The 12,500-nt window shown below is 44.2% G+C and overlaps 1 protein-coding gene across 1 annotated transcript in view; it reads right to left on the bottom strand.

Moving 5' to 3' along the window:
* LOC143298574 (extracellular matrix protein 3-like) overlaps positions 1–12,500 on the bottom strand; it is a 304,988-nt gene that overhangs the window by 49,546 nt on the left and 242,942 nt on the right. Inside the window, exons 20-22 of the mRNA XM_076611454.1 lie at positions 12,266–12,415; positions 6,521–6,646; positions 5,673–5,921 (exon numbers count right to left, since the gene is read on the bottom strand). Coding sequence (XP_076467569.1) covers positions 5,673–5,921; positions 6,521–6,646; positions 12,266–12,415 — 525 coding nt within the window. The remainder of the gene's footprint in view (positions 1–5,672; positions 5,922–6,520; positions 6,647–12,265; positions 12,416–12,500) is intronic.

The following is a 12,500-nucleotide window of genomic DNA, read 5'->3' as shown; positions in this document are numbered from 1 at the left end:
TGTGTGTGTGTGTGTGTTCTTCTCTCTCTCACTGTCTCTCAAACATACTTTGTGAATGTGTGTGTGTGTGTGTGTGTGTGTGTGTGTGTGTGTGTGTGTGTGTGTGTGTGTGTGTGTGTGTGAGGGTTCCATTGTTCGAGGTCCTTGTCTTCCGTTTTCATAGTGATACTTTTATCGTAGACTGTTGAACGGAATAGAAAACAGAGGAGAGGGGGGATGGGGAATGGGAGGGTCTCCGCACGTTACGGTTTGAAAACAGGAGAGATAAGAATGTGTGAGAGAAAAAAAAAAAAGTGGGGGAAAGAGTGGAACGGAAGAGTTAGTAGAATGGGGGTCCTAAAAACCTCGTTCAGTCTTGTGGCACGGCAACGTAACGTAATCCCACAGAAGGCATGTAGGGTTTCGGATGAGTGTTTCCAGTTTGACTGCTCTTTTGCTGGCGTGACCTAAGTTAACTCTCTGACTGACTTATTATCGCTTCAGCAGATGGAGACTAGTTGGAGGAGGGAAAGGCCGGGAGAGGTACTGAGGTACTACTTCTATATTACTCAGTGAGGGAGAAAGAAAGCCATAGTAGAACGATAAAGAGATGGAAGGGGGAAGGGGAGAGAGAACAATGAGAAATAGAGAGAGCGGTGGGGGGGGGGAGGGAAGGAGAAGACATATATATATATATATATATATATATATATATATATATATAAAGAGAGACAGAGACAGAGAGAGAGACTCACACACATATAGATACAGAGAGAGAGAGAGAAAGTGTGTGTGTGTGTGTGTGTGTGTGTGTGTGTGTGTGTGTGTGTGTGTGTGTGTGTGTGTGTGTGTGTGTGTGCGCGTGTGTGTGAAATGGAGAAAGTCAGAAAGAGGAGAAATAGAGACAAACAGACAGACAGACAGACAGAGACAGAGATGACACAAAGAGAATAAAAACATACGGACAGAGGCAGTGTGGCAGACACACGGATATAAGACAGAGACAGAGAAGACACAGAAAGGAAGAACAACGGGCAGAAAGGACGATAAAATTATTTCAGAGCCAGTTAACAGGAACCGACAGATACAGAGCGAGACAGAGACACGGACTGACAGACTGACAGACCGACAATCAGACAGGCGGACAAATCTGCGGTGTTCTCAATTCACAACCTACGCACCTTTTAAAGTTTTATCAGGATTTCCCGATTTAGACTTGGCTGCAGCAGACGGAAATATCGATTTTATACACCTGCCCTCACATTCTACCCAGAGGAAGAAAGAGGGAGGGAGGGAGACACATCGAGACAGACAGACAGACAGACAGACAGACAGACACAGGGGAGGGGTTGGGTTGGGAGAGTGGGGGAGGGGAGAGAGAGGAGAAAAGAGAAGATGAAGAAGAGAAAAAGAGGACAATGAACAAGAAGTGGAGAGAGAGAGGGGGGGGGAGAGAGAGAATGAGAGGGAGAGAAACTGCGGGAAGGGGGGAGTGTGTGTGTGTGTGTGTGTGTGTGTGTGTGTGTGTGTGTGTGTGTGAGAGAGAGAGAGAGAGAGAGAGAGAGAGAGAAAGTGAGGGAGGGGGAGAGAGAGTGTGTGTGGGAGAGAGAAAGAGAGAGGGAAAGAGAGACAGAGACAGACAGACAGGCAGAGAGGAAGGAACGCTGACAAAAAGGGAAAGAGAGAGTACAGAGTGAAGAAGAGAAAGGTGGGGGTGAATTGAAAGAAAGGGTCTAGGTGGAGTAGAGAGAGAGAGGAGCGAGAGAGAGACAGAGACAGAGAGACAGAGAAAGAGAGTGAGTGTCATGGACAGAGAGAGGAAAATACCCACGTGAAGTGCATACCCTTCTTACATCCCGTCACACATGCCTATACAAGTTTGGTGCAGACTCAGAAAACCCTGACACGCTCTCAAAGACACGGAATGTAAACAGGCCGGAATCAGTACACAGCTCCCCGATATTCCGAATGTGGATCTCTCCTCACTTCGGTTTAGATTCTCCTGGCAGCGGATCAGATTTTATCTAAAGATTTCGATTAAAAAAAAACAACAAACAAACAACCCACTCTCTCGAACACAGACAAAAATAGAAAGCGCGAAAAACGGCGCATTCCTTTTTTTATGTTTTATTTTTATTTAAAAAAAAGAAAAGAAAAAGATTTGGTTTGTTTGTTTGCTTCAGCTTTGAATTTTTCGCCTTGCAGTTTTCTCTTAAATGATATTTTTTTTCTTCATTTACCAGATGGAAAATCGCAGTCAATTGTCAATTATCCCCCCTCCCCCTTTTTTTTTGTCTCGTTTTTTTTCCCTCTACCCTCCCCCCACCTCTCTCTCTCCCCCTCTCTCTCTCACAGAGGCTGAATTTTGTTATGCGGCTGCTCTCTGTCTGTGTACTCCTTCCCCTACAACTTTCAAATAAGATGTTGATATCGCTTTACTGAATACAGTAGCCGAATGACTCCAACCAACCTTGAATACATAAAAGATGCTGACAGATTTCACATTTGTTGGTGGGGATGTGTTTCTTGAAGAGGGATAGAAAGGTTTGTGGATTTTTTTTTTTTTAATTATAAAGAAGTAGAGAGAAAAGCAGGGACGGGGGCGGAGGTAAAAAACGAGAAGAAGAAGAAGAAGAAGGAGGAGGAAAGGATGATGACGATGAAGAAGAGAAGCAGCAGCAACAACATCAACAACAACAACAAGATGGTGATGAAGATGATGATAATGATGACGACGACGACGACGACACAAAAGAAGAAGAAGAAGGTGAGGAGGAGGAGGAGGAGGAGGAGAAGAAGAAGGAGGAGGAGGAAAGGATGATGACGATGAAAAAGAGAAGCAGCAGCAGCAACAACAACAAGATGGTGATGAAGATGATGATAATGATGACGACGACGACGACGACACAAAAGAAGAAGAAGAAGGTGAGGAGGAGGAGGAGGAGGAGGAGAAGAAGAAGAAGAAGAAGAAGAAGAAGAAGAAGAAGAAGAAGAAGAAGAAGAAGAAGAAGAAGAAGAAGAAGAAGAAGAAACATTATCTATAATTATGGAAAGAACAAACAGAATGAACAGGGGAATGAAATAAAGAAACAGCAATGCAAAAGAGAAAAATCATGAAAAAGTGACAGAAAAACAAACAAACAAACAAACAAGAGAACAGAAACAGCCGTCTTCAAGGAAGAGGGTCATGCAGCCCTGTTTTGACAGCAGGCTTTGGGACATGGTGCTGGGGGGTCAGACACACAGGAAGAAAAGGTCAGGTCTGCAACTTCTCCAGAACCGCTAGGAACACGGCCCTTTGGCCCTTTGTTACAGTCCTTCTCAAGTTCTGGTGTGTTTGGTGGGGAGGGAGGAAGGGAGGGAGGGAGGGAGGGAGGAAGGAAGGAAGGAAGGAAGAGAGGAAAGAAGGAATGAAGAAAAAAGAAAGGAAGGGGGAAGGAAGGAAGGAAGGAAGGAAAGAATGAAGGAAGAAAAAAGAAAGGAAGGGGGAAGGAAGGAAGGAAGAAAAGAGCAAGGAAGGAAGGAAAGAAAGAAGGAAGAAAGGAAGAAAAAAGAAAGGAAGGGGGAAGGAAGGAAGAAAAGAACAAGGAAGGAAGAAAAGAGCAAGGAAGGAAGGAAAGAAGGGAGGAAAGAAGGAAGGAAGGAACGGAGGAAGGAAGGAAAGAAAGAAGAAAGGCAGGAAAGAAGAAATAAAGGAAGGCCGGAAGGAAGGCAAAACAGAAAGAAGGAACAAGAAGGAAAGAAGAAAAAGGAAGGAAAGAAAGAAGGCAGGAAAAGAGGAAGGACGGAAGGAATGAAAGAAGGAAAGAACTGATGAAGGGAAAATGGAATTAATGAATGAATGAAGAAAGGAAGGAAGAAAAGATGAAAAGAAGGAAGGAAGGAAGGAAGGAGGGGGAAAGATGGGTAGGGAGAGGAGACATATGGGTGGATGGGATGTGGGGAAAGTGTGGTGGAGAGGAGGAGGTGGGGGATTTAGGGGAATGGGGGTGGCAATGCGGTGAAAAGGTTGAAGGGACTTTTTTCAGTGCTTACAATGAAACAAAACACAAATGTCACGATAAAGTCGATTGCACAATAACTGAATGGTATAACAATAAACACGAAGCAATACAATACAGTACATTGCAATACAATGTAATACAATACATATAATGCAACGGTAATATAAAGAAGAAAAAAAAATAACAACCCCAAAACACAATGCAAAACGTCACAATAAAAGGTAACATTAGACACTTGTGGTGCAAGACAATGCAGATCAAACGAAGGCAGCTCAGTGTTGGACCGTTCACGGCAATACAACTCACAGCAACACAATACAACATGATACAATACAACACTATTAAAACGGGTAGCTTATCATATAGTATGTCAAATGCGCCACAGTAAATCATCGAGCTCCACAAAGCAACGTACCCCAATACCATCCACTCCCAACACAATGTACCCCAATATCTTCCACTCCAACACAATGTATTAGGCTCCAACACAATGTACCTTAATACCATCCACTCCAACACAATGTGCCCTAATACCATCCACTCCAACACAATGTACCCTAATTCCATCCACTCCAACACAATGTGCCCTAATACCATCCACTCCAACACAATGTATTAGGCTCCAACACAATTACCTTAATACCATCCACTCCAACACAATGTGCCCTAATACCATCCACTCCAACACAATGTACCCTAATTCCATCCACTCCAACACAATGTACCCTAATTCCATCCACTCCAACACAATGTACCCTAATTCCATCCACTCCAACACAATGTACCCTAACACCATCCACTCCAAGACAATGTACCAAATACAGCATAATACATGACAACAAATACATGACAACAAAGACAAGACAAGACAATGTATTCTACAACACAGTGTAATGCTATTGTACACAGCACACCACGCTACACATCATAACCCATCATAACCCGCATTCAATGACCACACAGAGGACACGTTCTTCTCTCCGATGGGCTTCATCAGCACAACAACCCAACACCACACAAAGCATACCAATAAAATACTATACCCCACCACCACACCACATTCCACCCAATTACACCAAACCACACAACAGCCCACCCAACCACCACTCCACCACACAATCCAACACCCTACAACACCCTACCCCAACATACTACATCCCATCATACCACACCACACAACGCCCCACCCCAACATACTACATCCCATCATACCACACCACACAACGCCCCACCCCAACATACTACATCCCATCATACCACACCACACAACACCCCACCCCAACATACTACATCCCATCACACCACACCACACAACACCCTACCCCAACTCCACCACATAATCCAACACCCCACCACACCCCCCAACCCACGCCACGTCACACCACACAAAACATCATGGCTCACTGTCGGGCTCAATAAAAGCCTCAATCTCCCCCCCCCCATCCCCAAGACGACGTCACACGGATCGTCATAACTCATTAACCAGCCCCCCCCCCTTCCCCCTTCGCCCCCATCCTCCCACACACCCCCTTAGAACGCCAGACGGACAGACATCCAGGACTCACTCACCGCCCTCGAACAACGCAAACTTCACCGAACCAAGCCCAAGGCCTCGAGCAACGTTATTAACCTTACAGGCGCCAGCCAGACAACAGGTCGGCCACAACAGCAACTTCAAGCCAAACTCACCATCAGCCTGGTCGGCCTCGATGACCACCGACGCCTCACTCTTCTCCCCCAGCCGGCCCCCCATGGGCTCCATCAGGACGATCTGGAAGGACTCCTCATCCTCGTATAGCGAGTCGTCGATGATCATGACGCGGCAGTGCTTCTCCTTCTCTCCCTTGTCGAAGCGGACGGCGCTGCGGTGGTCCGCGGCGCGCGTGATGTAATCGCTAAATGACGTCACCGTGCTGGGAAGCGTGCCTGACGCGCTTCCTGTGTAGGGGGAAAATGAAATTATGATAAAATAAAATGAAAGGAAATGAATAAGATAACATAAAATAGATCGACAGATAGGCAGGCAGACAGACAGACAGACCACCCCACCCCCGACCCCGCCTCCTCCCTACTACCGCCCCCCTCGCCCCCGTAAAAAAACAACAACAACAGAAGAAAAAAAAAAGATAGACAGAATATAGATAATGACGGGAAAGATAGGAAGACAAACAGAAAGAAAGGAAGAAAACAACAACAACAACAACAACAATAACAATAACAACAACAACAGAAACTCGTAGCTAAAGTCATGTTCGGCAATCTCTTCATGATTTTCTTTTTTTTCTTTTTTCTTTTTTTTTTTTTTTTTTTTTTGAGAGAGAGAGAGAGAGAGAGAGAGAGAGAGCAGACAGACAAAGATAAAGGATGACACAGAGACTGACCAACACACAACTCCTGGTTCACCACCTGATCAACACAGATACAGAATGAGGCAGACAGACAGACAGACAGAGAGATGTACAAACACAGGCAGAAACAGAGAAAAGGGAAGACAGACAGACAGACACAAAAACAGAGAGGCTGAAGACTTCTTCTACCTTGCACAGTTGCACAGATGACCATGGTTTCATCAGACAGGTCTCCAGTGCGGTGCACAGGAATCAACACCTCCCCAATGTCTTCTGCCACACGGTACTCTAGCTCAGGGAAGAACACCGTGGATTCTGTATGTAACAACGTCACCAAACAGAATCAGTCATTTGTGTGGCAAGAGATACAGGGAGAGAGGGAGGCACGGCGGAGAGAGTGAGAGAGAGGGGGGGGAGAGACAGACAGACAGATAGACAGACAGAGATACAGAGACAGACACAGAGACAGAGACAGACAGATAGGGGAGAGAGAGAGGATAGGAGGGGAGAGAGAGAGAGAGAGAGAGAGAGAGAGAGAGAGAGAGAGAGAGAGAATAGAGAGAGAGAAGAACGTGAAAGAAGAGGACCAATCGAGAGTCTTTGCTGTCTATTCTGCCTATTCTTAAAATTAATCTCCCTCTTCAAACAAACGAATGAATAATGGATAATAAATAAATGTGCACGCCTTCCCATTTTAACCCCCTTTTTTTCAACCAAATCACAAAACAAAGACAAATGGCTTCCAGAAAGAAAGATAACTCCAGCCTATGTTGTTCCCCCTAGTCATCAGTTTTGTCGATTCTCGTTTACTGCTTTCGTCAAGACTTTTTTCTTTTTTTCTTTTTTTAAGGGTGCTCCCAAAAAGTCTCATCTGTCGGCGACGCACTTCACCGCGGAGAGATACGACCTCACAAACATCGCTGACAGAAAGTAGTGCCGGCTTTTAAGGCGTACCAGCTGAACTTGGGTTGGTTCTACGTTTCGGGTTTTTTTGTTTTTGTTTTGTTTTTGTTTTTTTGGTTTTTTTTGTTTGTTTTTTCTTGGCATGTTTGACTGTTTGATAACCTGTCTGTCGCTCTGTCCGTATGTCTTGTGTGTCAGTCAGTCTGTACATGTCTCTGTCTCTGCCTTCTCGGTCCACCTCTCCTTCTCTCTCCATCTCTTTTTCTTTTTCTTCTTCATCTTCTCCTTCGTTTTTCTTTCTTTTTTTTTCTTCTTTCCTTGTTCATCTTCTTGTTTGTTCTACTGCACTCCCTCTATTTGCTGTGTGATTTTCAGTCTTCTGTCACTCTCATTTATTACCTCCAGTTCAAGTTGTCTTGTCTAAGATTTAGAACTGTTTTTATGCACAATATTCCCCCCTAAGAATTCGCCGGGAAAATAGTCTTCATCCATTAATACCATCCCACCAATCTAATAAACCAATAATGAATTACTTCAACAACAAGAAAACAGTGAATAAATACAATCATTTTTATATCATACTGAAGATTAATAAAATATGAGAAAAAAAAATTCGTAAATGACCTGAGCGGAAAAGAAGAAGTCTTTAAAATCCCGTTCAAGAAACCGTGTGGAAGTTGGCGGGTGCATTTTTGGAATTAGTGGAAGGTTTGGAGAGAGAGAGAGAGAGAGAGAGAGAGAGGGGGGGGGGGGCAGAGGGGGGGGGGGAGTGATAAGGGTTAAAACCAGGACAACGACCTGAAAGAGTCCTATGAGCAGAAACAAGTAACAGTAACAAACAACCGCATCGTCCGCGCCACACCTCACGTTCTCTCCTTCTGACCCTGACCGAAACTGCTGTATCCACCACCTGTCACCAGCGATTACAGACACGGGCGCGATGATCCCACCTGGCTGTTGTCCTTATGATAAATAGATGTCTTCATATATATATATATATATATGTGTGTGTGTGTGTGTGTGTGTGTGTGTGTGTGTGTGTGTGTGTGTGTGTGTGTGTGTGTGGATCTGTGTTTTAGCTATTCAACTTAGATTCACGTTTGCAGTAATTGGAAGATAAGATCAGTTATCACCATTATTCAGGGAATGTGTGTTTATGATCATTGTCAGTCTACTTGAATATGTCATTTAAAAATACGTATTTTACTGGATAAGTGCCAGCTAATTGAATGAACCTGAAATCTTGAGATTTGTATTAAAACTGATGATTGTCAGTCAGAATCACACACACTTAAGGACAACACATAGAGTTAGGACTGTAACTCTGTACGAATCAACCTTTCTCGTTCTAAACGGTGTATCTGCCCTTCAGACTCTCCAATTGTTTGTTGTTTGTTTGCTGGTGGTGGGTTGTTTTTTTTCTCCCCACGAGCTTTAAAAAGTCATCATCATCATCAGACACCTTTCTCGTGTCTTTCAGTAGAGTCCACGGCCTTATCTCCTTGCCAAAGGGTAGGGGGGGGTGGGTAAGTTTACTATCGGGTAATTTGTCAAACTGAGCTTTAGCACCAGGATAAGTGTATAACTCGCTCGGTGGCCCGCTTGGAAGCGGAAGGCTCTTCCTCAAAACACTGGTGTCAAGTGCAAAAACGTGTCTCGCGATACCGTTGATCAACTCCTAAATTAACACACACAAAAAAACGATTGGGAAACTGGACCAGCCTCCATCCATCTATCATTAATGGTGAACGAACGCGCGTTAATGTTCTGCACTTTGGCGACTCGGCCATTATCAGTGTTATCAATGCGTTTTGTTTGGTGTTCTCTTCAAGCGCAAAGTGTTGTCGTCTTGCACCATATGCTATCATCACCTATTCCATCTTCAAAAGCCACATTCCCACCTCTGCTCCCCCCCCCCCCCCCACCCCAACCCCCTCTATCTCAAGACAAACATACACACACGCACACATACGCACGCATACACGCACGCACGTACGCATTCACGCACATACCACAGGCCCCAATATAGATCAGCGGATGTCTGACAATATAAAACGCTTTCCGGAATGGGTCCCAAATTCTGCCGGAGCCGGAATGCTGCGGCGCAGACAAGATAGCAATGAGTTCCACATGTTTTCGCTGTAACGCTGAAGCCACACTCCCCGACCTTTCCAGCAGGGCACGTGTGGGAAATCGCAAGAGCTTTTAGTTCATCGAAATGTTGGTTGTTGTTTTTTTCTCTCTTCTTCTCCTTTTTCTTCTCCTTCTGCCTTCATAAGTTGCAGCTCCAACGTTCAGTCGTTCCTACGAGTGGCTTTTTTTTTTTCATGCATGACGTTCTTTTTTTCTTTTTTGTTTATCCTACAATTGAGGTAGCTATACTCTGTCTTCGATGACAGGTGTATGACAGATAGTGTGTGTGTGTGTGTGTGTGTGTGTGTGTGTGTGTGTGTGTGTGTGTGTGTGTGTGTGTGTGTGTGTGTGTGTGTGTGTTGTGACTGTCGGATGGCTGACGAGGATTGCGATATCTTCAACGTGCGTATGTGATCTTTCGCGTGCGTATGAACACGAGGGACGTCAAAAGTGAGTCAGGTCTGACCAGGGAGACTAAGTGTGTGTGTGTGTGTGCGTGGGGGTGGGGGGTAAAGGGGAGTTCAAACAGCAATAATAATTCTATATGATGCCATTCCATTTCCGTGGAAGCAACATCAGAATGGTCCTGACACAATACGATCAAATACATTAGCCTCGACCTTGATACTTCCTCCACCACTTACCAAACCTACCACAAATGTACCAATGAGCCAATGATGAGTATAAAAAAGTCATCTACTAATTCCAATACATTTACCCCCACCCCATCTCCTTCTATGGCCTATCTAAATAAATCAATTTTAAGTTTGACGTGTGAAGTCCCCCATACTCTAAAAAGGGTTCGTAAACTAAGAGCAAGCCGGTTTAATGGCCCCTCAGCGCGCGCGCACACACACACACACACACACACACACACACACACACACACACACACACACAGACACAGGGCCTAGCAATTGGTTTATGTCCCCATTGCTCTCCACGCAATGTCCTGCTTCATTACCCTACTTCGTAAACACCGGCCGTAAACTGCCAACTGCTATCCTCACCACCGAAACCATGCTCTGCATCCCACCGGCGACGCCTGAATTACCTCCTGTGGCATCAGTTTAAGAGAAAGAAGAAGTAATCATTAGGTGTGCTATTTGCCACAGATCATATAAAAATGATTACCCTCAGTGCAAGAAGAGCAAAGGTTTCTCGTCTCCTTTTTGAAACTGTTTGCTGTACAACGTTTAAAGATGCCCAATTTTATTTTTACTCTGATGATGAAGATGATGATGATTATCAATAGCAGCAGAGGCAGCAGCAGCAGCAGTAGTAGTAGTAGTAGTAGAAGAAGAAATCTTAGTAAGAACGATACTGCATCTGTACTGCACAATTCTGCGAATCCCTGAAGCACAGGGAAATTTTCTTAAATCCCGAAGGACTGGGAAATCTTGTAAAAACCATGAAACACCGGGAACATAGTTTGAAACCCTAAAGGACTAGGGAAAAAGTGTAAAAACCAGAAGGACTGGTAAAATAGTGTCAGCAGCACATAAAATTTTCACATATAAATCATATCAAGAGATGTAACCTTAAAACTGAACAGATACATATCTATGAAAAAAAACATATTCCTATCATTGCTCAAAACATCATGATAGACGTTCCGGTTATCATCAGTCACACTTTATAGGAAGCGGGAACTTATATCTACAAATTTCACAATCAGGAAATAATTTAAATGTTGGGCGTTTTCTTCAAGTCTTCTGTTGATCCGAACCTGTTGATTTATTGTCTTAGATGTATGGAGTATTTTATTTTATTTTATTTATTTATTTATTTTTGTTTGTTTGTTTGTTTTAATCCACCCCTATGACGTGTGGTAAGGGTAATCTGCATTTAAACACAGCGATGTTTTCTTCTGACAGCACGTCCCCAAATTTATCTCCGGGAGGCGAAAATAAAAGAGGCGGAAGGGTGCTTTCCGACCATTACACCGGAACTCCCATGGTTTTTTTTTTTTTTTTTTTTTTTTTTTTTTACCCCTCCGCCATCGGAGGACGCCGACTTCCACTTGTTTGTGTTCCTGTCCCGCACGCGCTTCATTCGTCACAGCCATTCCACGCATGCGCGCACGTGCGATTCTCCCAGGCACGCTCCCTGGTCACAAATCATGCGAGGCGTGATGGGGGGAGACGGTTATGGTCCAGCGTCTGACAAACCGCTTTTCCCTCGCCGCGATAACTGAGTCATGGTCCAGATTTTACGCCCACACGACCACTCCGCTGAAAGACAGTTCTGCCAATAGCGCGGTTGTTAAGGAAAGGAGAGAGAAAGAAAGAAAGAAAGAAAGAAAGAAAGAAAAAAACAACAAGAAAAACAGAAGAAGCTGGTAACTGAATCAGTGGATCCTCCTGGGGAAATGGTTCGTAAATAACAAATAAAATACATGCATAAAACATCAACCGATCAACAAACCTTCCTCCACTAGACAACTTTTACCGCCTCCTATCAGCGAAAATAATGACTACATATATTTTTTTTTAAATCAGAACAAGCTAACTCAAAAGATAAAGAAATAAATGAAATGGAAATAGATAAATAAAATAAATAGATGAATTAAGAAAAACATTCAATACATGGGTGGATTAACAGTTTGCTCTTTTAAACACGACCGGAAAACAACATGAATAACAACAATAACACACACACACACACATACAACAACAACAACAACAACAAAAACCGAAACAAAACAACACACTTAACGTCGTCATCCATAGCTGTCATCCTCATCAATGAAAATCACCATCATGATAAATCGGTTTGGCTAAAAGCAGCGACAAAACAGAAAGAAAAACCCACCAAAAAACCGCTACCATCATCATCATAATTATCATCCTCCTCATCACACCCTTCTCACAACCCTTCCACATTATTTCCACCGACCGTCCTCAGCGTCCAAGATGGTCACGATGGCTTCGTCAGGGTACTCCAGAACGCCCATGACTGGCTGGCTCAGCCTCAGACGCAGGATTTCCGCTTCCTCGAAGACATCGTCATCGACCAGGGGGATTCGCCATGTCTTCTCTGTCTGCCCTGTAACACAGTCAGTAGAGTCGTCGTGACATGGTGAGTCAGTAACACTGCAGTTATCGTAAACCACTCACTTCAGGTGGACACC

This window comes from Babylonia areolata, chromosome 24 (genome assembly GCF_041734735.1).
Source record: "Babylonia areolata isolate BAREFJ2019XMU chromosome 24, ASM4173473v1, whole genome shotgun sequence".
NCBI classification, from domain to species: domain Eukaryota; kingdom Metazoa; phylum Mollusca; class Gastropoda; order Neogastropoda; family Buccinidae; genus Babylonia; species Babylonia areolata.
The sequence above is the reverse complement of the archived record's forward strand: the minus strand, read 5'-3'. Positions and strand labels throughout refer to the sequence as shown.